Genomic DNA, 23,951 nt, shown 5'->3' with positions numbered 1-23,951 from the left:
TTGTCTCTTTTCTTCTCCTTACCAATCACATTTTTCATGGCGGGTTAAGCTAAGACAAATCTCTTCCATGTAAAGGAAATCAGCAAATATCTATACTACAAATAAAGCAAGTGATTTAAAAAAGTATACTCTAACATACACTACTATTATACCCGGGTAAGCTAAAGTAATAATAATGAACCAAAACTTACTTTCCCAAGGCAAAGCATTCCAGTTTCACAGTTGTTCCTTTTGCAGATGGAACATTTTCTGGGAACTGCACTTCTATTTTTGGCTCATATTCACCCATCACCCCTGTGAACACATCATAGATGCTAAAGTGTGGCTGAATTTTTGTGATACATTCTCAAGTGTTCCTGCATTATCACAGAGCTGTTCTATACATCATTACTTGCCCAGTTAATCTGCTCATTTAAAACAGGGCCTGTCTCTAACAGCCTAGTACTGTGGACTCTCTTCCCATTTACTGCTAGAGGAAAATCTGCATCACAGCTCCCCTCCATCTGTTTAAGATTAAATTTCTTCATGGTTCCATTACTTTTTTGCTTTTGAATATTTAGTTCTTTTTCAGGTATCTTGTAAAATACGGAAAGAGATAATAAAGTAGGATCACCATCTTTTGAATAATGTAATGTGGAACAAATAGCCACTAGAAAAAGTTTTAAAAGCATTGGGGGCTAATCAGGGCTCCTATTAACTTCAAGGATTTAGATGCTTAGAGATCGTATACTGTACTAGTAATTTCTTGATCTTTAACTGCCTTATTAAATAATGTAACATGGCAGGATTTTTATGAAATTGTGTTTAAAAATTTGTGCACATAAAAAAGCCATTAAATTTATGATAAATTGCCAGATTTCTACTGACTGCAGAGTCTTAAAACTGGTACATATAATTTCACCGATAGTGATTATAAACGAAATGATGATCGTAGTTTAAATCTTAACTGTTTCTCTCTGGGAGGCCACCGTGCAGGACTGGGGTTTAAGAATGGGGGGAGTCCTGCAGTTTTGGAGATAGGGAACAGCACAACTGATGAAGAAAAATGACTGCTACCAATACACACTGATTCAGAATTTGGGCAGCATAGGTTCCCACAGAGTTAATTCTGATGAGTAAATCAAATATATTGAAGTAGTTCTGGTGGTCTTTTTTACTTATTTGCTGTATTGTCATGTGTGTCATTGCTTTATAAAAAGTACTGCATGGTGCAAGTTTAATGACAGCAAGAAGAAGCTGGAGAGGCTATTTGCTTTGCTTTTTCACAGTGGGATTGTTTTATATCAAAAATGCCCAAGATAAGTGTGTGTGTGGGCTAAGACTTACATCAAATCCATTTTTACTTCTTGACCTATATATTATCTGTTCTGATACAACAACAGGTTACATCACCTTCCTTCAATCCATTTGCTTAAATGAGCATTGTCTCTACATTATATAAAAAGCAGCTGCCACATGAAATCAGTCATCTGAACAAAGTATGTTTGTTAACAATACAAATACACAACACTTACTACCAAAACAAGACACATAAAAGTATCAGGGAACTCACAAGTGAATGTCACTAAACTAGGCATTTCAGTTTGAATTATTAGGCTCAATAGTTTTCAGCCTTTGGAGATTATAATATGGATGGAGCTGATAGTGCTGTCCATTTTAAGGCTGCCTGACAGTTTTCAATATAAGACCCTGTTTTCAGTTGCTTAAAACTTGGCGAAACTTCAACTGTTTGGACTGAAATTTTCTATTCTGGGGGTCTGCCTCAGGATGATTTTATTGTGTTTGTTGAAAATATCTGCCAAAGGAGACTGGGCCTGGGAACTAGGGGGGAGAGGATCAGGCTGGTTGGGCAAGAAAACCGGGATTGGGAGCCGGTGATAGAAATGAGCAGGACTGGGAGCCAGTTGGCCTGAGGAAAAACACTGAGATTGGACAAGGAGCTGGAGGAAAAAAGGGAGGCTGGGAATGGCTGGACAAGGTGACTGGGACTAAGATCCAGAGTAGGGGGGAATGGGAGCCACTGCACAGAACTGGTAGCCCTGGGGCAGCAGGGGCTAAGGTATCTTTAGGCCACATTTTTGCCCCGAGATCCTGGGCTGCTCCAGGAGCTGGTGAGACCCTTGGCATAAATTAGACAGCCCCAGGGGGCTGCACTGTTGTCCCAGGATGCAGTGCTACCTGGAGTCTCTGCTGTAAAGTGTGCTGTAGCCCTGTCCCAGACACACTCTCCCAACCTCCGCTCCTGACCCACACCCTACACCAGGGTTTGCAAGGGGAGCCTCAGGAGACAATCTTACGCCTGTCTTCCACAACGCCTGTGCCGGGGGAATCCTCCCGAGGCAGAACTGGGGTTTTTAAGGCCCCCTTTATGCTGCTAAGGCCCTTCAACCCAGCGTAAAAGAGCCAAAGTGGTGGAAAGGATCTCCACCTCAGGTTTTCTACAGGTGGAGAACATTTCATCCCTAGTCTAGCCTATATTTTTTGGGGAAAAAACCCCAAACCTTCCTTTTCGGGTGTGTGTGTGGAGGGGAGGCTTCCTATTCCACCTCACCATAGACAGGAATTCTGCTACATGGTTGCATGTTTAATCATATATAATGTACAGTAAATAGATTAATAACAGTTTAGTATATTTTAAGTAAAGTGGGAGAGGTACATTGTGAAATTTTCCCATGTAATTCTAATTGAAATTAGATGTAACTGGGACATTAATTGTTGATGAATAGGCCTCTTAGCCTGCTAATTTAATGATACAGCAGTCTAATGAGAATAATATGTCCTATATTAAGATGTGCTGGACATGTCGGCATAAATCCAAAAGACAAGCAAGACATATTTGCCAGTTTAAATACAATGTGGCTATTCTGTGGTTTCCATTTCATTCATTTGTGCTCTTTATATTTCTGAAATGTGCTGTGTTCTTTCTTTTGATGCATCATAGCATGTTAAGTCCAGATTTTATTGCATCACTAACTGTTGTATTAGAAACCAAGCTGGAAATGATTTTAGATGTTGCACACAATGTTAGTGACAAGCTTAGTTTCAAAATACAAAATTTCGCGCATCTTAAAGATACTAACTTTTGCGCCTGGGGAAATCTGACCATATTTTGCTAAATGGACATTATAGCACCTTTACTGTTTAATGCAATGTTTTCCAGGGCTCCTCAGCAGTTCAATTAAAATTTCAAGTCCATAATAAACTCTAGAGTACATCTCAAAGGAGTTGGAGTATGTTTAGGAAGGCAATTGGACCCTGTAAATATGTCAGTGTGAGTGTGCAGAGGAATGATTTGCTAAGGCAAAGCCCTTGGCAATGTGCTTCATAGTGAGTACCACTAGTAAGCATCATAACATTATGCTCCATTTCAAGAACAGCAGCATATACAGGGCCCAAACTTACTTCCGCTGAAGTCAGTGGAAGCAGAGTATTGTATGATCTGTGTAAAATATTGTTACTGAAGATCTTAAATAACATACAGGCTATTTTTATTCCTCATATGGAGCAGATGCTAATGGAAGACTTGACAGCTTTAAGCTTTCATCTTTTTCTTTCCTGCACTGTGGTAACCTATATGGGAGCTAAGGGCCAAATTCTGCTATCCATTACTCCATTGACTTCCTAAGGCTAACTTGATCATTTAAACACTGCAAGCAATCATGAAAATATGATTTATGTATCTACTCAAAAACTTAATGTGATACATGTCTATTTGTGGTATAAAATTAGAAATCTTTACTTATTTTCCCCTTCTTGTAGCACTCCTCTGACTACTAAAAATAGCATTCATTCTACTGGGAACTATTGCCTAAGCTAATAGCTTCCAAAACAGCTAAGTGTTTGTGTGATCATTTTTGGCCTGTATAAAATGAGCAAAACTGCAGCATATCCACTAAAATCTGTTTTCTTCCCTGTCCTTGCTCAAGTGTCTCCAAGTTTGTATTTTATTTTACAACAATCCCCTGCTATTGTGGCATCTTCCAGTGACAAAGTATCTTTTACAACAACAGCTTTAAAAAATACTGATTTCTATGACATAGAACTGCAAACTGAGTCTGTGCATTCTTCAAATTCTCAGTGGAACTTTAGGAAGTTGAGACTAATTATTTATCTTTACTCTGAATAAAAATTCAGGCCGTTTCTTAATATTTGCAGAATGATTGCTTCAAAAAAACAAACAATAACAACAAAAAACAGATATCTTACCATCATTTCTCAGTATCAAAGGAGTTGGGGGGCCCAGCACTTTATTATTTGTTACAGTGTTTGTCACTACGCATGTGTAGTTGCCCACATCAGATGTTTCCACCTTTGCTATGTACAAATTCCCAGTCTCTTGAGAAACAAAGCGACGATTATCCTGGTGCACAAATGATGGATATTCATTGAAGATCCATGCGTAAGTCAGTTCTAGAAGTAAAAGGTATTATTAACATAATGCTTTTTTAATTTTAAAATATGGTTCCATCCCAGGGCAGAACTGAAACTCTGAAAATGAATTTCTCCCTGTCTCTTGTACTTACAGTAAGGGGACAGTAACTCATAATGAAATGAAAATGTCTTGTTTGTACAATTATGAATATAATCTTCCATACGTGTACTGGTGCAGTGCTGTCTTTCTGAGTCTTCAGCCAGACAGCTACAAGCTCCAACGCCTCTGTTGCCCCTCAACTTTTCCAAACCAGAACAAAATGAAATTAACGAGAATTTCTCTAATTCTATTCTGAAACTGTCAAGAATCATGCCAATTTCACATGGCTTAGAAAAGCGATGAGCTGTAGCAGAGCCAGGCACTGGAGCTATTTATGGCAAAGATGACTCAAGAGCAGCCTTGCATAAACTGTAAAGAAGCAGAAATGCAGATAGACAGTACCGGATAGAATACAGCTATCTCAGTATCTCGCTTCTTTTTTCTGGACTAGTCATTAATTCGGGGAAAAAATAGTAAAAAAACCTGTTACATTTGGGTATAGATAATGTCGGTCTTGTTTAGTGGACTTTTACATCAATTGCAATGTTGATTTTTGTGAGACTTCTTTGATTTATACCCAAAGGTTCAGTTTTTAAAGAATTTAATCAAAAAATATCAGCTTTGTATGTCACAGCATCAATTAAAAGCAATCTGAACATTTTTTTTACAAATTTAAGAGCCATGATATCCTGTAGCTACAATAAAACATGTGTGTAGTCTTAAAAATGTACACATTAACACATTTAAAAAGGAACTGGTTAAAACTGAATATATTTTCCTCCTATACTGACCTACGTCCAGGCTTCTATTTTTCTCTTGCAAGTGTTGAAAACTTTAGACACAAAGCATAACAGGGAATAATACAGCTGCTACCATAGCATTTGGTCCCAATCTTGCAATGTTACCGTGCTGGCTGACTTTCATGCCCATGTAGAATTCCCAAGTCAAGGCCCCACAAATGTCTTTCTGCATTGATCACTTACCAGGATCAGGCCTTCCACCATTATGCAAATGAAATAGAGAACTATCATGAACCATTGTCTTTGGCAGGGAAACTTACTTTGTAGTTCACCTTTAAGAACTGTTGTGGACCAGCTTTCACAAGCAAATTCTACATCTTCACTTCCAAAACGGCGCATCAAAATTGTGGGTGACTATGTTTGTATGTGCACATAACTCATTGGGATCCACCTCCATTTATTTGAATTTATCATCCACCATATCGCAGAGAATTCAGACTTAACGGTTTGACAGGTCAGGACGTTTTATCACATGGAAACTAAGGGTGGAACAATTGTTATGCCTTTGTCACCAAGATCATATCTGTAACAGGGTGTGCTGACTCAGGCACTAACTCAGCACTCCATCACTCAAATCCCCATCTGTTTACGCTAGCTAACGGAGTTCTGATTGAAAGACAGGCAGTTGACAAAAGAGGATAATCAACTGAATGGGGATACAGCTGAGTGGCTAAGTGGGTAGAAGCAGGCCCAACAACTGGGCCCACATAAGCAGACAGGAAGGAAGGGTCGTGGGAAGGGTTGGTAGCCGGAAGGAAGGCAGAGGTAGGCAGGACTGACTGTTGCTGCTGCTAGTAGGGTTCCCTTTGCTAGAAGCAAGTGGGGAAGCTGGCTATGAACAGTAAATATATGTGAACAACACTATATGCTGTGGCCTGCTGGAAGAATACGATAAATAAAGGTGGTGGAGAAGGAGACCTGGAGAAGTTGTGATCTGTGATAAAGGCCTAAAAGGACTCACAAGGGACCACCCCGTGACAATCTCATTTTTCCTGAGTCATGAAGAATACTCTTAACTTTATTCATTCTTTCCCTTCAAGATAAATTATGGTGGAATCTGCCTTACTCTGTTCTTGTGAACTGTACGGTTTTATACTTTGGAATTTTTTAATACACTAAATTAAGTAGCTATAATCTTCAGTGTGACTAATTCGATAATACTTTAATTTATAACATGTCTTTGGAAGTTATTTGCAAAAGAAAAAACTGTGAGAGACATACTGCAAGTGATTGCAGAGTTTATAAGTTAGGTTAATGTAATATAACCCCATTATATTTGTCTCAGACTAATACCTAAACATTGAAAATGTTTGAGAAATTACAGTAAGGAAAGATCACTGTAGCTTTGTAAAGGGAACATTAATTATAATAAACAGCATATTCTTAGTTTAATACTCTAATGAGCCATAATTGTAATTGACCTCAAGTACTGTTATGTACTTTAGGAAATACATTCTGTCCTAACGTTCCAGTGTTTACACACATAGGAGGGGGTATGCAGTTTGTTGTGGTTTTCATTTTAGTTATTTATTTATTTAATGACAGGATTATAAAATATCTGCTTAGACCTCTTGGAAGATATAATTACGTTTATGTGGGAATATCTAATCATTGTATTTACACATGTGCATCTAATTATAAGTAACCCCATGCTGATGTCAAGAGGATACTTCGAATAAACAAGGTAGCACTTCTCAGCAGGCTTATTATTTCCTGCAAGCATTTAGATTTTTTTTTTTAATTTACTCATGGTGAACAATTAACTTGTTTCCCCCAGAAGCATCCAACAATAGACAAACATTTCTGCTCTAGAATGCAAACAGCAGCTTTTAGGTTTGAGTGAATCTCCACAGACCATGGTCCCCCCTGCAAAATAAGGAAAAGCCTAAGACAAAAATGTTATGTAGTAACTACAGCACAGTCAATGAATAAGATACTCAGCAATTTGTTTGACTCCAATTCAGTGTGAGTTTAGAAACCCTAGGCAAGCAGATACAAGAGTGAAGAAGGCTGTGTGGATGTTGTATGCAATGGGGAAGACTGATTTAAAAACCAACTAGTGATTTTGAGTACTTCAATTATTGGGAGCCCATCTTGAGGCAAAGTGGACAAATTTTCAGAGGCTGGATGCTCAGCACTTTCTGAAAATCAGGTTCCTTTAAGTTGTCTCAAGTTGGGTTTCCCTCCCCGACCCTCAAAATACAAAAAGAGGAACCCCAAATCACTAGCCACCTTTGAAAATTTCAGCCTTACTAAAGATCTAATGATTTAGTATCTCTGTCTTATGTTGATTCTAACACAGTTACACTGCACAGTACTACAGCTGTATAACTAATAACTGCTGTAGTAATAAGGCTTGAGGCAGCATTATCAAGTCAGATGTGCTGTGTAGTATTGAAAATAACTGGGTGATACTATTAAGAGTTCTAATTTTATTGTTCTAAAATAACTGGGGACTTTTTATTATTGTAGAATTACAGTGAGTTTGAATCAAGTGATATAATAAAAAGGATGGGAAATAAAGCAGACTGGAGAAGCCTTAAGTACATTTCTTTCTGTAGCAAAACATATATATTGTACATACTGTACAATACTCACTTTGATTTCCTTAGAGATCCCTGTGCAATATTTATGTCTTTTCAAACTTGACAGATTTCTTTTTATAAGGTTTCACATACTAATTGCTCTGGAAGTGACAGACAGTTCTTGTGCCATAGGCAATTTGTAACATCTGAGTAAACAGACACTTAAAATACAGTACGAGATAGCATTTGGTGATTCTGGTGGGTGATTGAAAAACTTATGTGGGTTATAACAAGGTGCCTTACAGTGTAAAGATTGTATCCAGAGTAGTTCATGGTTTCTCACAGACCATACCAGGTATCCTTTCAGGACTGAATGTGATGTGCTGTTTTCTAACTTGGGTCCCTTCTCATGTAATTTTGGGTAACAGACAATGTTTTACTACACTGCATACAATGTTTTATTTGCCTTTTTAAAATACATTAAGCTAGATCTCTTAAATGTGGTGCACTCTTTTATACATTTTGACCCAGATTTGCAACTGGTGAAAATCTATGAAGCTTGATTGGTTTTTAGTCAATTGATACCAGCCGAGAAGCTGACCCTTTATACATTATATATCTTTCTTTTCCTAGGGAGATGCACTTTCCATGCGGGGAGTGCTTTGACTGCACGCATTTCCAAAAGAGAAAAAGGTGTGTCAAAAAAATTTAAGACTGCTGGCAAATTCACACTTTGGCAAGGATTTCAAGACTGGACAGAGGAAAACTGCTATTTTTGAACTTTTAAGGCATGATCATAGGCTTCCACAACTTTTTAAAATTCACTGGATTCAGGACATTAAATAAGAAACTTTTTTCACTATATTGTTCATGTTAAGAACTTTTCCTTATATATACACATGTATGCTGCTGATTTAGGAAAACTGGTGACTTCAGCTTACTCTGCTGTTCGTGCTTCTGTACATACTTGGGATGCTCAGTGCAATAGCAGTAAGCTTATCGCATTCCAGGAGAAGGAAAGCAGATTTCCTTTTGTCAAAGAATTAACTTCTTTGTGCACAAGGTCACAAGATACTAGGATCTGCTCTAAGGCTCTGGAACAATGAAGCAAAGATAATACAGATATGGAACAGCATGTTAAAACTCTATAATATCCCTCAGAATTCAAGGGAGCCCTTGGTAAATTCAAGCACAAGTAAAGACTGGTGAAGTAAAAGGTGTGGAATACATTAGGTTGTTGAGAGAAGATTGGTCTCACTCTGGCTAAAATAAATGGTGGAAGAGAAGTGCAGAGACATATAGTCACAGAAATGGAAGTCACATAAACATATCACAGAGAAATGTACCACACAGTAGTACCTAAGAATCTACTTCATTTAGTTAGCCATCAAAATTCACCGACAACCGGAAATACCATAAGCTTTTAGGGAAAGCTTGGGCACACAGCAATAACAGAGAACATATTAACATTATTAGTATTAACATATTTAATTTTATGTTATGGATTAGTGATCGGCACTGGAATGTGATAGACTGCATGCTACAGGTGGAATATACATTTTAAACACATCCATCTAAGGCAGTGGCTCTCAAACTTTTGAACTGGTGACCCTTTTCACATAGCTAGCCTCTGAGTGTGACCCCCCTCTTACAAATTAAAAACACTTTTTTATATATTTAACACCATTATAAATGCTGGAGGCAAATCGGGGTTTGGCGTGGAGGTTGACAGCTCGCAGCTCCCTATGTAATAACCTTGTGAACCCCTGAGGGGTACCGATCCCCAGTTTGACAACCCCTGATCTAAGGGACATTAACCTTTATCCCAGTTCAAAGCCCTGTGAATGTTCTTGACTTCTACTCAGGCGCAATATCAAAAGATAGGAACCCTTTACTTCAATTCTTTCATCACCTTCATAGATTCTCCCTCACTACCTGCCTGAGCGTGACAATTTCGCTCCACATCAGCTTGGACTATGTCTGCATTTCAGAATCGAGTATATTGATCACAAATCCATATTATACACTATAAGAAACAAACAAAAATAACCCATTAACAAATCTCAGCCAGGATTTAAAAACAAGACGTTTTAGGCTCTTGCATTCATTCCTAGATGGCTAAATAAATGGCCTGATTTTCCAAAGTTTGGAACATCCAATAACTCCCATTTACTTCACTTAACACTTTTGTAAACTGACCACTTATTTAAGCTACTTAAATAAAGATTTTGGAACCCAATGTAAGACACTCATTTTTGAAAATCTTGTCCCAGATACTGTCTCTTCTGGCCTGTGATATACCTGTAGTTTTGCTGAAGAACTCTCTCACACAAGTTGCCACTAGAGAATCTGCAGAAACAAGCAGACAAAGGCAATCACTCTGCACCAGAAACAAAAGGAGGACTTGTGGCACCTTAGAGACTAACAAATTTATCTGAGCATGAGCTTTTGTGAGCTACAGCTCACTTCATCGGATGCATTCAGTGGAAAATACAGTGGGGAGATTTATATACAGAGAGAACATGAAACAATGGGTGTTACCATACACACTGTAATCTGAGTGATCACTTAAGGTGAGCTTTCAGAGTAACAGCCGTGTTAGTCTGTATTCGCAAAAAGAAAAGGAGGACTTGTGGCACCTTAGAGACTAACCAATTTATTTGAGCATGAGCTTTCGTGAGCTACAGCTCACGTCATCGGATGCATACCGTGGAAACTGCAGCAGACTTTATATATACACAGAGAATATGAACCAATACCTCCTCCCACCCCACTGTCCTGCTGGTAATAGCTTATCTAAAGTGATCATCAGGTGGGCCATTTCCAGCACAAATCCAGGTTTTCTCACCCTCCACCCCCCCACACAAATTCACTCTCCTGCTGGTGATAGCCCATCCAAAGTGACAACTCTTTACACAATGTGCATGACAATCAAGTTGGGCTATTTCCTGCACAAATCCAGGTTTTCTCACATCCCCCCCACCCCCATACACACACAAACTCACTCTCCTGCTGGTAATAGCTCATCCAAACTGACCACTCTCCAAGTTTAAATCCAAGTTAAACCAGAACATCTGGGGGGGGGGGGGGGTTAGGAAAAAACAAGAGGACACAGGCTACCTTGCATAATGACTTAGCCACTCCCAGTCTCTATTTAAGCCTAAATTAATAGTATCCAATTTGCAAATGAATTCCAATTCAGCAGTTTCTCGCTGGAGTCTGGATTTGAAGTTTTTTTGTTTTAAGATAGCGACCTTCATGTCTGTGATTGCGTGACCAGAGAGATTGAAGTGTTCTCCGACTGGTTTATGAATGTTATAATTCTTGACATCTGATTTGTGTCCATTTATTCTTTTACGTAGAGACTGTCCAGTTTGACCAATGTACATGGCAGAGGGGCATTGCTGGCACATGATGGCATATATCACATTGGTGGATGTGCAGGTGAACGAGCCTCTGATAGTGTGGCTGATGTTATTAGGCCCTGTGATGGTGTCCCCTGAATAGATATGTGGACACAGTTGGCAACGGGCTTTGTTGCAAGGATAAGTTCCTGGGTTAGTGGTTCTGTTGTGTGGTATGTGGTTGTTGGTGAGTATTTGCTTCAGGTTGCGGGGCTGTCTGTAGGCAAGGACTGGCCTGTCTCCCAAGATTTGTGAGACTGCTGGGTCATCCTTTAGGATAGGTTGTAGATCCTTAATAATGCGTTGGAGGGGTTTTAGTTGGGGGCTGAAGGTGATGGCTAGTGGCGTTCTGTTATTTTCTTTGTTAGGCCTGTCCTGTAGTAGGTAACTTCTGGGAACTCTTCTGGCTCTATCAATCTGTTTCTTTACTTCTGCAGGTGGGTATTGTAGTTGTAAGAAAGCTTGACAGAGATCTTGTAGGTGTTTGTCTCTGTGAGCTATTACCAGCAGGAGAGTGGGGAGTAATAGCTCACCTTAAGTGATCACTCTGGTTACCGTGTGTATGGTAACACCCATTGTTTCATGTTCTCTCTGTATATAAATCTCCCCACTGTATTTTCCACTGAATGCATCCGATGAAGTGAGCTGTAGTTCACGAAAGCTTATGCTCAAATAAATTTGTTAGTCTCTAAGGTGCCACAAGTACTCCTTTTCTTTTTGCCAATACAGACTAACACGGCTGCTACTCTGAAACCTGTCACCAGAAACAGTATCACTAGACATGGCCTGAGTGTGATCTCCATGGAATGACGGGAGATGGAGGTGTAGAGATGCAGAATTACAGAAAGATGTGTAAAGCATGATACAGACACAGCGCAAAATGGCATCTTTTAGCACTGCAATGGGAAATGGTGGAGGACAGAAGAAATCAGCAGCCTCATCAATCTGTCTGCCAGTGTATTCTTTCTGCTAGCAGCATCCACTTGCTCTCTCATACTGGGATGTCTGTGCCTTTTATTCAATTTATCATCTGTGTCATTACTTCCTGTCTGGCTACTCTAGAGTACCTTACATTCAGATGCATGCTTAGTTTGCTACTAGCATCATCTCGTTCAACTCACAGAGGTTTTATAATATAAGTAGAAAGTGCAGTTTCTTTAGGAACATTTGTATATGTGAGAGAACAGTTTTGCTGCTGGTGTGCTCGGTCTTCATTCTCTGACAGAGCTAAATCTGATGAAAAATGGATTACCCCATTCTTGCTCTTTTATACAGTTTGGATGTTACTGTGAACACCTGATGCTCTTTCCATGGTGCAAGCTGAAGCACTGTAGTGCTCTTCAGGCTGGCAAAGGTTTTCTTGGTCACTAGCCTGGTTCTCTGTGACTCTTGTTATATCTGTCTGAGAACTGAGACTGGCCAATTTCCTCTTTAAATGTAATCCTTGAATTATAACTATATGACTTGTGAATACGTAATTTAACATTCCTCATACTCTCTTAAATGTCTTGCATCTTGTTGCATGCTAGAGTGACTTAAATAACCATCTTAAGTCCATGGCTCTGGATTTCAAAAGCCAGCTGAGCCAGGATGACCTGAAAATATACGCATTGTAGCCAAGACTAGTTACTTTGCTAGGACACTCATAATACCCTGGACAACAAAAACCTTCTGTACATGCAAATAATAAATAAATAATGATGGCTCACTCTTATAGAGCACTCTTCATCAGTAGATCTCAAGGTGCTTTACAAAGGTGGTCATTATTATTTATCCTGTTTTACAGATGGGGAAACTGAGGCACAATGACTTGACTTGCCCAAGGTCACCCAGCAAAGCAATGGCAGAGCCAGGAACTGAACCAAGGTCTTCTGAGTCCCAGTCCAGTGCCTCTATGTGTATATATGTCTTCTATTAGATATTCTTGTTATCTATAGGTGCAACAAGGTGCCTGGGATGCCAGTGAACAAATGGTCCTGTCATTAAAACAATGAGGAGTCCGGTGGCACCTTAAATAAATCTGTTAGTCTTTAAGGTGCCACTGGACTACTCATTGTTTTTGTGGATACAAATTAACATGGCTACCCCTCTGATACTTGGGTCCTGTCATTGTGCATGAGAACTTAGGGATGGAGTCACCCAATTATTTTCTCAATTTGGTTCAGGGGTGTGCTACTAGGTAAACAACCATGGATTCTCTTTACTCTGTGACAAGTACTGTTCCCATGAGTATCATCATGCACTTCTCCATAGTATTCAGTTCTCCTGAAAGGCAGGCAGATAATCAAGCATATCTACCTGAGGAATACCTCAGGCTCCACATTGCTCTCCAGAAACTCAAATCTCTGCCCAAACTGAAAATTACTTTCAGTCATACTAGAAATATAGCAAATCCCTACTTACACCATTAAATATGGATTATCGCTATGGTTTTCAGTGTCTATTCTGCATTTACTTTGGTGCAAATGAGAGCAGAATTTGGCCCACAATATTTCCAAAGAGCATTATTTGCATTGAACTTTCCCATCGTGTAGTGCTTGGCAATTTTTGGCTTAGAGCACATCACTGAATATATAAACCTTGAACAGTTAAAAAGGTGTCTCCCCATTTTTGTATATATTCTTCCCCTTTCACATTTCCATTACTCCCTGTTTATGTGGCATGGCCCAAAGCCCTGGCAGATTGCATTTCTAATTAATTGATGAGAATCTATATGAAACAGAGCGTAATCCCCAGTACATCCCCAGGACAACACGGCAGCATACATTCTACTTTAGGAAAAGATACACACTTAAAGGAAGTTAATGTTAATTGCAAAATATTCTCAAATAATAACTTTTACAAAGTTGTCAAAAATGTTACTGAAAGCTGAATAGGAACTTATGCTTTGAATTACAATTTTAATTAGACTGATGATTTGCCAGAATAATGTTCTCTCAAGCTCCCATGTAATTTAAACCTTTTTTTTTTCTCTTAGTGAACACAAAATGCACATTTCATGTCTCATACAAAAACAGCTTTCTTTCTGGTATTGCTTTTAGACAAAATATACATTTTCCATAAAGAGAGGTCTGCCACTGAGCAAATTTAAAGTCTATATAGTGATTATGAAAAAAGCTATTAAAACATCAAGATTTCATTTACCATAAAGCTAAATGGAAGAGTAAAAAATGTAAATGAATATTAACAACAAAATGGGGAATGTTTATCATTTTTAATACGAACAGTGTGCTATATATAATATGCAATGTTAGATTTTACAGGCTTTACTGAAAGTTACAAAGATAGATCATTAATAATTCCCCTAATTTATATAGTATCACCCAATATTTCATCCTCAACAAGTGGGTAAAAATTGGGATTCCCTTTTAATCACAGAGCTTGCAACATTTGCTGTAAAATCTAATATAGACGAAGAATGTATACAGATCTTAAAAGATATATATGCTACAAATTCACTGTATGATCTTGGGGAAATCATTTAGGCTGTTTGTGATTAGTTCATCATTGGTAGAATGGGGATATTTATACCTTAACCACCTTTTAAAAACTATCTTTAACCCTGGGATGAGAATGGTATGGGAAGGCTTATCCAGCTACCAGTGGAGTCAATGAAAGACTCCCATTAATTTCAACAGGGGTCAGGCCTCAGTATGAAGTATCTTTATTTATTTTTATCTTCAGATAGTATATGGCTCGAGCTATGAACTTTAAATGGAAAATATCTACCTTATTATTATTGCTAGTATAGCAAACAAACAAGCAAAAACTCCTGAAATAAATCAAACTTAAAATTAATATAATTAAAAACATAAAACAAAACAAAAAAGCCCACCCTAAGAAGACTTTTTACCCCACTAGGGACTTCACTTAAGCTTAGAGATTGTTATGAAATATTCATACTATGGCAGTACCCAAAAGCTCTATCTCCATGTATCTTATCTGTGCATTTCTAACGCTCCCATCCACACAGTGTCTGGACACTGATCGCACTGTAGGGCACACCATTGTAACAGAGTTCACTACATTAGTCTGCAAAATACGTAATCTCTCCCTGCTGAATTCTGCAGAAAGAGACAATTCTTTTGGCTGTCTTCATTGTACACAAAAATATCTTTACTCTTTGGAAAGTAGGCTAAGTCTCCAAGCTGCTGCAATAGTGAGCATGTGATCAAATTGAGGGGAAAAAATGTCAAATAATGTATTTCTCTCTCCTTAAAGTGTCTTAGATTAAAGCTGTTGTATGACAGACAGAAAAAGGCCTGAATAATTGTCTCCGGCACCTATCACAACCGCACAGCCTCTTCACCAGTCAGATTAGCAAACCACTCCACCCACCCTTCAGTTAGAGATGGCGCATCATATAAGTAATACAAATTATTTTACAATGCTGAAAACAAATTAACAATTATTGGCTTTGAAGCCTCCCCCTGAAGAGGGATGCAGATACATACTCCCCTCTACCCTTGCAACAGGCACTCAGACTTCTTCCCACTGTAGCTTCCCACTGTTGAAGCTTCCTTTCCCACAACACAGTCAAGTTTTGTTAGGCTATGGCTGCCCTACAGAGCTTACAGCGGTGTCACTATAGCACTGCTAATGCAGTTACTCTAAGCCAATGGGAGAGAGCTCTCCTGCCAACTTAATTACTTCAGCCCCCGTGAGCGCTGGTAGCTATGTGGGTGAGAGAAGCTCTCCCGCCAACATGGAGCTGTCCGCATCAGCGCTTCGGTCAGTGTAACTTGCATTCCTCAGGGGGGTGGCTCATTCACACCCTGAGCGATGTAACTTATGCCAACCTAAGCTGTAGTGTGCACTTAGCCTTACACTCTCTGCAACCTTCCTGAAAGTGCCCTAATTGGGGCCTCCCACTTGTGTCTGTGTTCCCTTTCTCCCTCATCTGCCTGCTTCCGTTCTGGGTCTCTGCCTGTACAGGAACACATGGCCGGGGGAAGGGGGATCTCACTCTCACTCCCCATTGCCAGTTCAAACCTAACGGCAGGTTCAGGAACTGGAAGAGGAGAAGCAGATTAGCTGGAAAAAAGGGGCATGAGTGGAACTCTCCTGCAGAAAACCCTCCTCCAACCCAAACATGTTCACATTACATGAATACTCAAACCCCTTAAATGCAGTCATTCCCTGTGGATAAGAAGTTCCAGCCCCAGTCGGCAGGGACTTCATTAGCAGAACTCCAAGCATGAAGATGCTGCAAAACTGGGCTCTTAAACAGAGTGTGGGCTGGGAGGAGGAGGAAGTGAAGGCTTTTTTAATGTCTTCATTGAATATGAAGGGAGTCATCTCTTCTGTCCCCCTCCACTGTAAATTGTAGGCCTGCTCCTGAAGCTCGACGCTGTGCAAGGTTCTCAGTTCCCTTCATTCCCACTGGCTTCCTAAGACCAGCAGCACACCTGCTGCTTTAGTACTGCACTCCTGATCTTCCAGGAGAGAGAACAGCTCATGTTGCGCTGAGACTAGTGATCCTAAGAACAACTCCCTTTGCTCCTGTGAAGTACTGAACTCTATATCACAGATCACATTTGTTTTTCACACACACACACACACACACACACACACTAGTGATCTATCAAGCATGTGTATGTAACCATATACATAGGAATTATATTTGATATTAGGTCGGTGGTATTGGGGCTAGAGAACAGATTTGCATTTGCCTTCATAAATTATGATTATTGCTAAGCTATAGGTAATGGATAAAAATATGTTATTGCCATTCATATAATACAGCAGCTTGTGACAGAAGACCATATATTGTGCTGTAAGCTATCATGGCAAAGCCTCAAGGATACAAAGCAAAAGGGCCCATTGCAGATTTATCTGAAAATTTCTTGGCTATGGAGGGTTGAAAGCAGACTCTTAACATTATATTTAATATGCTTGCTTGAATTTCCATAGTAATTTCCATGGAGACTTACCTAACAAAGTAACAGGAGCCGGTATTTTGCTGCATTTCCCCTAGCAGCAACAAACAGAGGTAACAAGAATACAGAACTGACACATCACATACATCCCAGCTGTCTCTGGTATCTACCATTCCATTCCCTCTCCCAAATGTTGCTATTCTTCACTTTTATTTCTTTACACTATCATCTATTTTGTAACATAAAAAGTCCAGAGGCTCTGGGAGGGAGGGGACCTGAAGAGGATTGGAATATAGCTGTTTACTGCCAGATATTACCCTGAACAAACACTGCATACCAAGTCACGCAACACAGTCTCACAAAGCTCATACCCAAAGTTACAAATATGGCAGCTGTCAATATTCACTTGTTATTACAACCAGACAAACTCCAAAGCATATGGTGTGGGGACGAATGTGACCTATTCTTAGATTGTTTCAATCCACACTTTAAAGCACTAACACTTTCTCTCTCTCTCTCTCTTAACTGGCCTTCACTGTTGATGTTCATTCAATTTTAAAATAAAAGAGAAGATCCTATAAAAAGCTGGGCTTCCATTAACTTCAGCACAAATTGAGGAGGCTTAGCATCTCATAGGATCAGACCCTTAATAAAAGGACAATCTCTTACTTTATTATCACTGAATTTTCAAAGAATCTGCTACAACTTGCATTCACAGGTTAAAAAAAAAAGATTCACTGCTGATCTAGTACCAGTATACACCTCAGAGAAGAGAGACATGAGTAGTGAAGCTGTCAGAGAAACCACAAAAGGAGCAGGAGAGGAAAGCAGTGATGTTTCCCTTCATTTGGTCCTACTCAGGGAGCCTGCAGAAATCCTTCTGTTTTCCACTGTACAGATGGGGCTCTGCAGTTCGAGGGCAGAAGGAGGGGGAGCGAAGTCTGGGAGCACTGTCCAGGGAATACTCTCTTCTCAGCCAGGCAGATGGATTAGTACTTCTCTAGATAAAGACAGGGTTGACCCAAGGGCAGCATGGCAACTGCTGGCACAATGTAACTAAAGGAGAAGAGAAGACAAGGCTTCATCGTGGGGTTAGAGCTACCAATCTGTGAGGTTTGGAGAACACACTTCTGCCTGTCTCCAGCCTCCCAAGCTCCTTCTCACTTGAGTGGAGTGTTTGTCTGGAATTCTGCAAGGGTTGTTGGAGGGCAGTGGTTCTCAACCCTTTGTACTGGTGACCCCTTTCATATAGCAAGCCTCTGTGTGATCCCCCCCACTTATTAATTAAAAATACTTTAAAATATATTTAATACCATTATACATGCTGGATGCAAAGCAGCATTTGGGGTGGAGGCTGACAACTCATGATCCCCTCATGTAATAACCTCGTGTCCCCCTGAGGGGTCCCGACCCCCAGTTTGAGAACTGCTGTTGTAGAGTGTTCTGGCTTCTCTGCCTCTCTCTGGTGAACCGTTCTGTGGCAATAAAGCTAGCTATATTATTAGTTGTGAATAATATTTGTTGTGAGCTTAGCCCATTTCTCTTTTCACAGATTATTCATTAGCTGATTCCCCCCAATTTCTATCCATGTATTAACTTTTAAAAATAGCTGCTTAATAATTTGTCAGTGGTGCTTGCACTCACAACTCTCTCTACACAACTCAAAAGATTGCTCTAGAGGAGATAGAATAAAATGAAGAATAGTAAAGTAGATGGTGAAAGTGAGATAACTGTTGATATGATCAAGGCAACTGGAGATACTGGAGTAGAGTGTCTTCACAGATTATTATATGTTTACTGGGATCAACCCTGATGACTGGAGAATGGGGTTGATGGTGCCTCTCTTGAACAGTAAGTGTGATCCAAATGATTTTAACACCTATTGGGGCATCACCCTGTTAAGTCAGCCTCTCAAAGTCCTTGAGAAGTTTTGGAGGCAAGATTGAGGTGCAAGATGGAGGAAAATTTAGGAGATGAGCAACATAGCTTTAGGAAGGGAAAGAGTACTATAGATACAATATATGCAATGAGACAGAAGTTTGAAAGCATGATAAATGGAGGCCATAACTGCTATGTAGCAGTTATTGATCTCAAGAAAGCATATCACTTGGTTCTGCAGCAATTGGTGTTTGGAGCAGTGAGCTGGATGGGAGGGGGCCTGCAAGAATTGGAGATGATAGAGGGTCAAGAGCTAAGGTGTAACAATATGTGGAATTTCAGAGTTTTGAGATAACCATGGAACTGAGACAAGGCAGTGTGCTGAATCCGCTTCTTTTCATCCTGGCTATGGACTTAATTAGTAGGAGAAACAAGCCCGTGGAGACACAGAGGAAAATAATGTCTGCTGATGAGCTGTCCCTTTTGGATGACAGCAAAGAGGAATTGGTAAATACAGTATCAGAATGGGCATTGGTGTTTGAAGATTATGATTTGAAAGTAAACACAAGGAAAACTGATGTTATTCAGTTAGGGAAGATAGACAAACCTGCTAGCTGATGTTTGAGGAAAGAAGCTGAATCATAAGAAAGAATCTGTGCATTTCTGAAGTACATTCAGTACCATTAGAGAGAGATCTGGAGAACCTTAAAAGAAGAACCAAATGTGCATGGGCAGTAGTGAAAAAGGTGGCAGGCAATTAAGTAACAAAGTGAAAGGAAAAGCATATGCTGCATGTGTTTGTGCCTGCCTGCTCTATGGTTTGGAAATGGTGGATCTTGCAGAGATGAACGAAGAAGACACAGGGAAAAACAACATAATGAGGAATATGCTAGGTAAGTGAAGGGTAGACAGAGCATGCATGGAAGAAATCAGGGCGCATGGAAGATCAACTTGGGAATCTGAGTGATAGGCTGGAGAGTGAATGTTTGAATTGGGTGGGACGTGATATAAATGGGAGAAGAATGACCAGCAAAGAAAGCATGGGACAAAGAAGACAGCAAGAAACAATGTGGAAGACTGAGGATACACTGGACAGACACTGTCAAGAGAAATTTGAAGAGAAAAGGGGTGGAACTCCAAAACCTTTGAAAACATGACAGGGACTGAAAGGAGTGGCAAAGAACTATGGGCACCTGTGACCCTAGGTAAATGGAAAAAGGAGTCAAGAAGTGAAGGGAAGTGATCTGCTTAATAATTTAGAGGAACCAAATTTAAGACCATCAATTTATTCACTTATTCTTCACTTTGACTATTTGCTATGCACTAACCATGCTGTATGATTGGTCACTAAGCCACATTCCAGGTTTCTGCCCCCTAATAGGATGACAAATTAAAATAACACATTTTCAGAAGAATAATTACTTGTGCTAAAGTTTATACAACTTTCAGGATGTGTGAATATTTTCACAGATACTCAGCGGCCATCTGACTATTTGCAACAACAAATAATAAGAACCCACAACAGCAGTAGAGAAAATATACTACTTTTAGCCTAAAAAAATCCAGGAATCACCTTTTTGTACTACCGTATTTGACCAGTTCTATGTAAAAGGATATGATGTGGTCCTCAATAAGTAAAACATCAGAAGATTTTTGGTGACTGATACAAGGTGTATTCCAATAGGAATGTAGCACTTATGCAACATATTTAAAAATAATTGCTACCTCTTTATGGACTTGCCTCATACCTGAGGGTTTCAGGAGGCAAAACAGGGAATTAAATAATTAGGAAATTTGGAATGTACTTTAAAGGAATTAAAATTGCAAGATGAAGGCTTATGTGATGGGAAACATTTATAATAAAGATCTATATAAATATCATAGGCCCAAGTCCTGCAAACACTTATTATGCACATACTTAAATTTACCCCCAAGTAGTCCCTTTGACTTCAGCGGGACTAATCATGTGTGTATCATAAGTTCGCAGTAATAAGTGATAGAAGAGATGCTATACCATAATATATGCATATTATATATATATTATGCACACACAAATGCACACACACACATTTTCCTTACAATGTGTTCCTGCATTTAAACCTATCTTTTCCCACTTGCAATAATTTGAATACACAGATTAATTATATTTTCATTAAGGAACTAAGACTGTGTAAGAACTTCGGTATTACATGAATTCTGGTCAATAATCAGTTTGACCCATTCCTTATCTCTGCTTTTCTATATCTCTAAAATGGTTAAATATTTGACAGTTGTTCAATAATTGACCTAGCTTATCTCCTACAAACAGGTTGCTATCCTAGTTGCTATAGCAACTATAAACATTAATGATTATTACCCCAACATCCCATTGGGGATTTTGACACAGTCTTAACTTAAAAGTTCCCTCAGGGAGAAAAATCACCAGTCGCCTCCATCTATGACAGAATGGAAAATATTACGAGACTGAAAGTCCTCTGTATTGTATTTATTACTGCTAAATTCACAAACCTATTGCAGAAACTTCTCATGGGTAGCAGATTTTTTTCCCTGCCAGCCTAGCATGCAGGCAGATAGGTCTTGGGAGTAAACTGTATGGATAAGAACTGCATGGGCACTGTCACAGTTCAGGGCAATTGCACCATTCAGTGGCCCAACAAGGGAACCTACCCTCAGGCTTCTAGGTCCCCATCTGTTGCCTCTCTTGGGTGGAGACCTGCATCCCTCTCTCTTCTGACTGGGGTATTCCCAGGCTGCACAGGTCCCTGACTTCTCTGTGTATTTCCCATCACAGCCAGGTTGCCCAAGGACAACGGCTTGCTTTTTCTTTAGAGACAGATACCAAGTGTAAGGGCTACAGATATGTACCCACACAGGCTTCCTATGCAAGCATACTTTATTCTTAAGGTAAAAGCATCACAGAGAAAATGTATTAAAACAATAAAAGAACCTGCATGCATGCTAATAAGCTTACCAGAGTTAAACCAAACTCTAACATGGATTCTGACAGGATAAGTCCTCCAACCCTGCACCTTAGGAGTGTCCTTGTGGTTACCAGTTCATCACAGCTTCAGCTCAGAACAAGCACGCTCATAACTAAGGCTGAGATTTTTTCACCGTTATTTTTAGTAAAAGTCACAAACAGGTGATGGGCAATAAACAAAAATTCATGGAGCACGTGACTTGTCCGTTACTTTATTAAAAATAACCAGGGGCAGGGCTAGGTAGGGGGAGGAATGGAGTCCCATACCGGGGGAGACTGACAGGCTGAGCCCCGGGCTATGGCAGGGGGCAAAGCTCCAACTCCAGTGGCCGCAGCAGGGGTCACAGCCATGGGTGACACACAGCCCTTGCTCCAGTGCTGGCCCAGCTGCGGGACAGAGGTACATGCCCGACTGCAGCCGCAGCCACAGTGTGGGGAGAGGGGAGGCACACGGCCCTGGGAAGCCGCATGGGGGGCATGTGACCCCAGCTGCAGCCTCCGGTGAAAGCCACGGGGCTGGGGCGCGTGGACCCTGCCAAGCCCGGGAAGCTGCATTCCTGATTCCAGCCAGCCCCAGTTGCAGGGCAGGGGCGCACAGTCCCGCCTCCTCCTCCTGAAGCCCTAGAAGTCACGGAGCTCCGGCAAAGTCATGGAATCCGTGACTGCCATGACCTCTGTGACTAAATCATGGCCTTATTCATAATCTGTTCACTTCATTCTTTATACAGTTCAGGGGTCTTTAATCTGGAGTTTTCAGAAGAGGTAATTAGTACACAATGGGTCTCTCTCTTCCAAAAGTTGGTTTCTGGGGGGAGAACTTGCATTTCCCTCCCCCAAAAATACTTCCTTAGAAGTCCACCTCATACATATTGTTCCAAAAAAGACTTCTGAAGTTCCTACTACCAGCCAGAGATAGAATTAATCTTGTCTTCCTGCTAAAGCAATTCTATACAATCTTACAGTAGTACATAAACATTTGTATTTCTAATACAATGAACTCCAAAGATGTTAAATTTAATTTATCAAAGTTTAACTTAATTCCATAAGGTTTATTCAGGATAACACAGGATATTGTCAGTCTGTTACAGGTACGCTGACCTAACAAACCAGAAATTGCCTCCAGAACCTGTATCTTCTGGGAACATTGTCTCAGCCCCAATTAATCTAACTCTCTGGGTTTTCAACTTAATTTCTTTACTTAATTTCTGGGGCCAACTGGAGGGGAGAGGGTCAGTGGCCCAGAAGATAAGTAATTCTATAGCTGTGAAAAACCTGGTTGGTAATTTCAATTAGCAAACGTTTTTTCCAGTGTCAATTCACAATTCACAAAGTGGACACCACTACATTTTTTGGTCTGACTCTGGGTCATAACCATGAATTGTCTCAGATTCACTCAGAATTTGTTTGCTTGAAGTTTGTTTGAAAAATCAACCCAATGTTGTAAAAAAAAGATTTCGGAAACATTTGATGATCCAGTCCCAATGTTTGGATTGTTATAAAATTTAAAAAAAATGAATTTTCCCTGGTTGCCAGTTTCATTACACACATATTTTGCAGGTCTAGTTTAAGCTAGGCTCAGTTTGCTCCTGGCACTAGACCAATGGGTCTCCCCTAAAGTGGAGATATAACTATTAATACTGTCCAAAACCCTACTCTGTTGAGGAGGGGACTGTATCTGGTTGGAACAGAGACCCCAAAGTTGGGAGAGGATGGGACAGGCCCAGTCAGCAGATGTACTCTGTAGAGCGGTCTGTGGAATTTAAAGCTGATCTCCTTTAACAGAACTTCTGGGGGTAGGTATCCCTCGAGCCAAACCCCACATAGCGTGGCTACTACAATGGGCACAAGTGTTGCAAATTGCACCCCTTGTGTCTTTCCGTATGAAGCTGTCTCTTAATGTTAAAATAATGATTTCAGGCAAACTTTACTGCATGGGGACTGTACAGTGTCATACAGTGTCACACAGCTTCATCCAGTCATGGCCACAAAACCAGCACAGGGCATTCATGAGTGG

The 23,951-nt window shown here is 40.0% G+C and overlaps 1 protein-coding gene across 9 annotated transcripts in view; it reads right to left on the bottom strand.

Moving 5' to 3' along the window:
• LOC140914094 (contactin-4) overlaps positions 1-23,951 on the bottom strand; it is a 659,738-nt gene that overhangs the window by 132,962 nt on the left and 502,825 nt on the right. For all 9 annotated transcript variants that reach the window (XM_073351153.1, XM_073351159.1, XM_073351157.1 and 6 more), the window contains 2 exons: positions 4,207-4,410; positions 192-294 (listed from right to left, as the gene is read on the bottom strand). In XM_073351153.1, coding sequence (XP_073207254.1) covers positions 192-294; positions 4,207-4,410 — 307 coding nt within the window. The remainder of the gene's footprint in view (positions 1-191; positions 295-4,206; positions 4,411-23,951) is intronic.

Source organism: Lepidochelys kempii, chromosome 7 (genome assembly GCF_965140265.1).
Source record: "Lepidochelys kempii isolate rLepKem1 chromosome 7, rLepKem1.hap2, whole genome shotgun sequence".
Classification (NCBI taxonomy): domain Eukaryota; kingdom Metazoa; phylum Chordata; order Testudines; family Cheloniidae; genus Lepidochelys; species Lepidochelys kempii.
Note: the sequence above shows the minus strand (reverse complement) of the source record. Positions and strands in the feature narration are given on the sequence as shown.